We start from the raw sequence: 1,350 nt of genomic DNA, 5'->3' as shown, positions 1-1,350 counted from the left end.
CTAAGCTAACCAGCTGCTGGCTCCTGCAGATGTATCAGTCTGCCCTGTTTCTAGTCTTTATGCTAAGCTAAGCTAACCAGCTGCTGGCTCCTGCAGATGTATCAGTCTGCCCTGTTTCTAGTCTTTATGCTAAGCTAAGCTAACCAGCTGCTGGCTCCTGCAGATTTTCACATCTTAATTAGCAAACAAGTGTATTTCCAAACCTGTCATATTATTCCTTAAACTCCAACAAGGAAGCTGCAGTTCTCCTTAAATGTTGTTCTGATCAAGGTTTGTTTTCTCCAGGCTACCCGACCTATAAAGAGAAGGTGAAACGGCGTCCTGGAGGTCGCCCGGAGGTCATCTACAACTACGTCCAGCGTCCCTTCATCCGCATGTCCTGGGAGAAGGAGGAAGGGAAGAGCCGCCACGTGGACTTCCAGTGTGTCAAGTCAAAGTCCACCACCAACCTGGCTGCAGCCGCTGCAGATATTCCCCAGGACCAGTTGGTGGTCATGCAGCCTCCGGGGCCGCAGGTGGATGAGCTGGACACTCTGCCGCAGCCGCCAGGCGTCAACGAACCCCACCAGCCGCCGTTCGGGCAGGGTCCGGAGAACAACGCGGCCCCCCACTTGGCGCAGGGCTATGAGGGCCCCAACCAGCAGGCTCAGGACAGTCCGAGCCAGGCCGCGCACAACCTGGCCCACAGTAACCAGCAGCACGGCAGCAGCCACACTCAGGCCACTTACCACTACGAGCCGGACCCAGACACACCGTCACCCTCGGCATGAGACTGGCTGCACACTTTATCCCCAACCCAACACCACCACCGCTGTGTTCACACTGACGGCAACTCGTGCTTTTATTGACACCGTCACACTGAGATAAATTCAGAGCTGGGAAATGCTAACGAACTAAAAAATAACCAACCTTGACATAATTCTTCTCTGAGCGTTCTCCAGAGTGAGGTTGGTAGGGAAGGCGAGAAGCACAGAAACCAACAGCCAATAAGCACACAAAGTTCAGCCTTCCTCAGCTGACATTAAACCACTTGTTGCTTTCAGTGTGAACGCAGACCTTGTTCCCCCTCACCCCTTCTCGTTCTCCTCGTCCTCCTCCTCCTGAGTGGCAAAACACCACTTTGCCTTCTGTTGCACCTCTGCTGCAGCCATTCTCAGTCAGCACAGTGTCCGAATGAACCAATGAACTGTCCAGCAGCCAGGGATGGATGATGCACATCAGCAGGCTTCCTCACCCACCTCTGTTCACTCTGTTTTTATTTATCTGACCAAAGGAGACTTGAGTTGCGTTCTGTATGCATGTGAAAAGAGCGCTGTATTACATCATAATGAAGCGCGCGTGTTTGTGAGT

At 52.9% G+C, this 1,350-nt stretch overlaps 2 protein-coding genes across 4 annotated transcripts in view; both read left to right on the top strand.

Moving 5' to 3' along the window:
* LOC123962280 (BTB/POZ domain-containing protein 10-like) overlaps positions 1–1,344 on the top strand; it is an 18,982-nt gene extending 17,638 nt beyond the window's left edge. For all 3 annotated transcript variants that reach the window (XM_046038308.1, XM_046038309.1, XM_046038307.1), the window contains exon 8: positions 286–1,344. In XM_046038308.1, coding sequence (XP_045894264.1) covers positions 286–770 — 485 coding nt within the window. In that variant the 3' untranslated portion in view covers positions 771–1,344. The remainder of the gene's footprint in view (positions 1–285) is intronic.
* Positions 1,328–1,350, top strand: part of LOC123962244 (BTB/POZ domain-containing protein 10-like) — a 1,871-nt gene continuing 1,848 nt past the window's right edge. The window contains exon 1 of the mRNA XM_046038273.1: positions 1,328–1,340. Within this exon, the coding sequence (XP_045894229.1) occupies positions 1,328–1,340 (13 nt within the window). The remainder of the gene's footprint in view (positions 1,341–1,350) is intronic.

This window comes from Micropterus dolomieu, linkage group LG22, assembly GCF_021292245.1.
Source record: "Micropterus dolomieu isolate WLL.071019.BEF.003 ecotype Adirondacks linkage group LG22, ASM2129224v1, whole genome shotgun sequence".
Classification (NCBI taxonomy): domain Eukaryota; kingdom Metazoa; phylum Chordata; class Actinopteri; order Centrarchiformes; family Centrarchidae; genus Micropterus; species Micropterus dolomieu.
The sequence above is the reverse complement of the archived record's forward strand: the minus strand, read 5'-3'. Positions and strand labels throughout refer to the sequence as shown.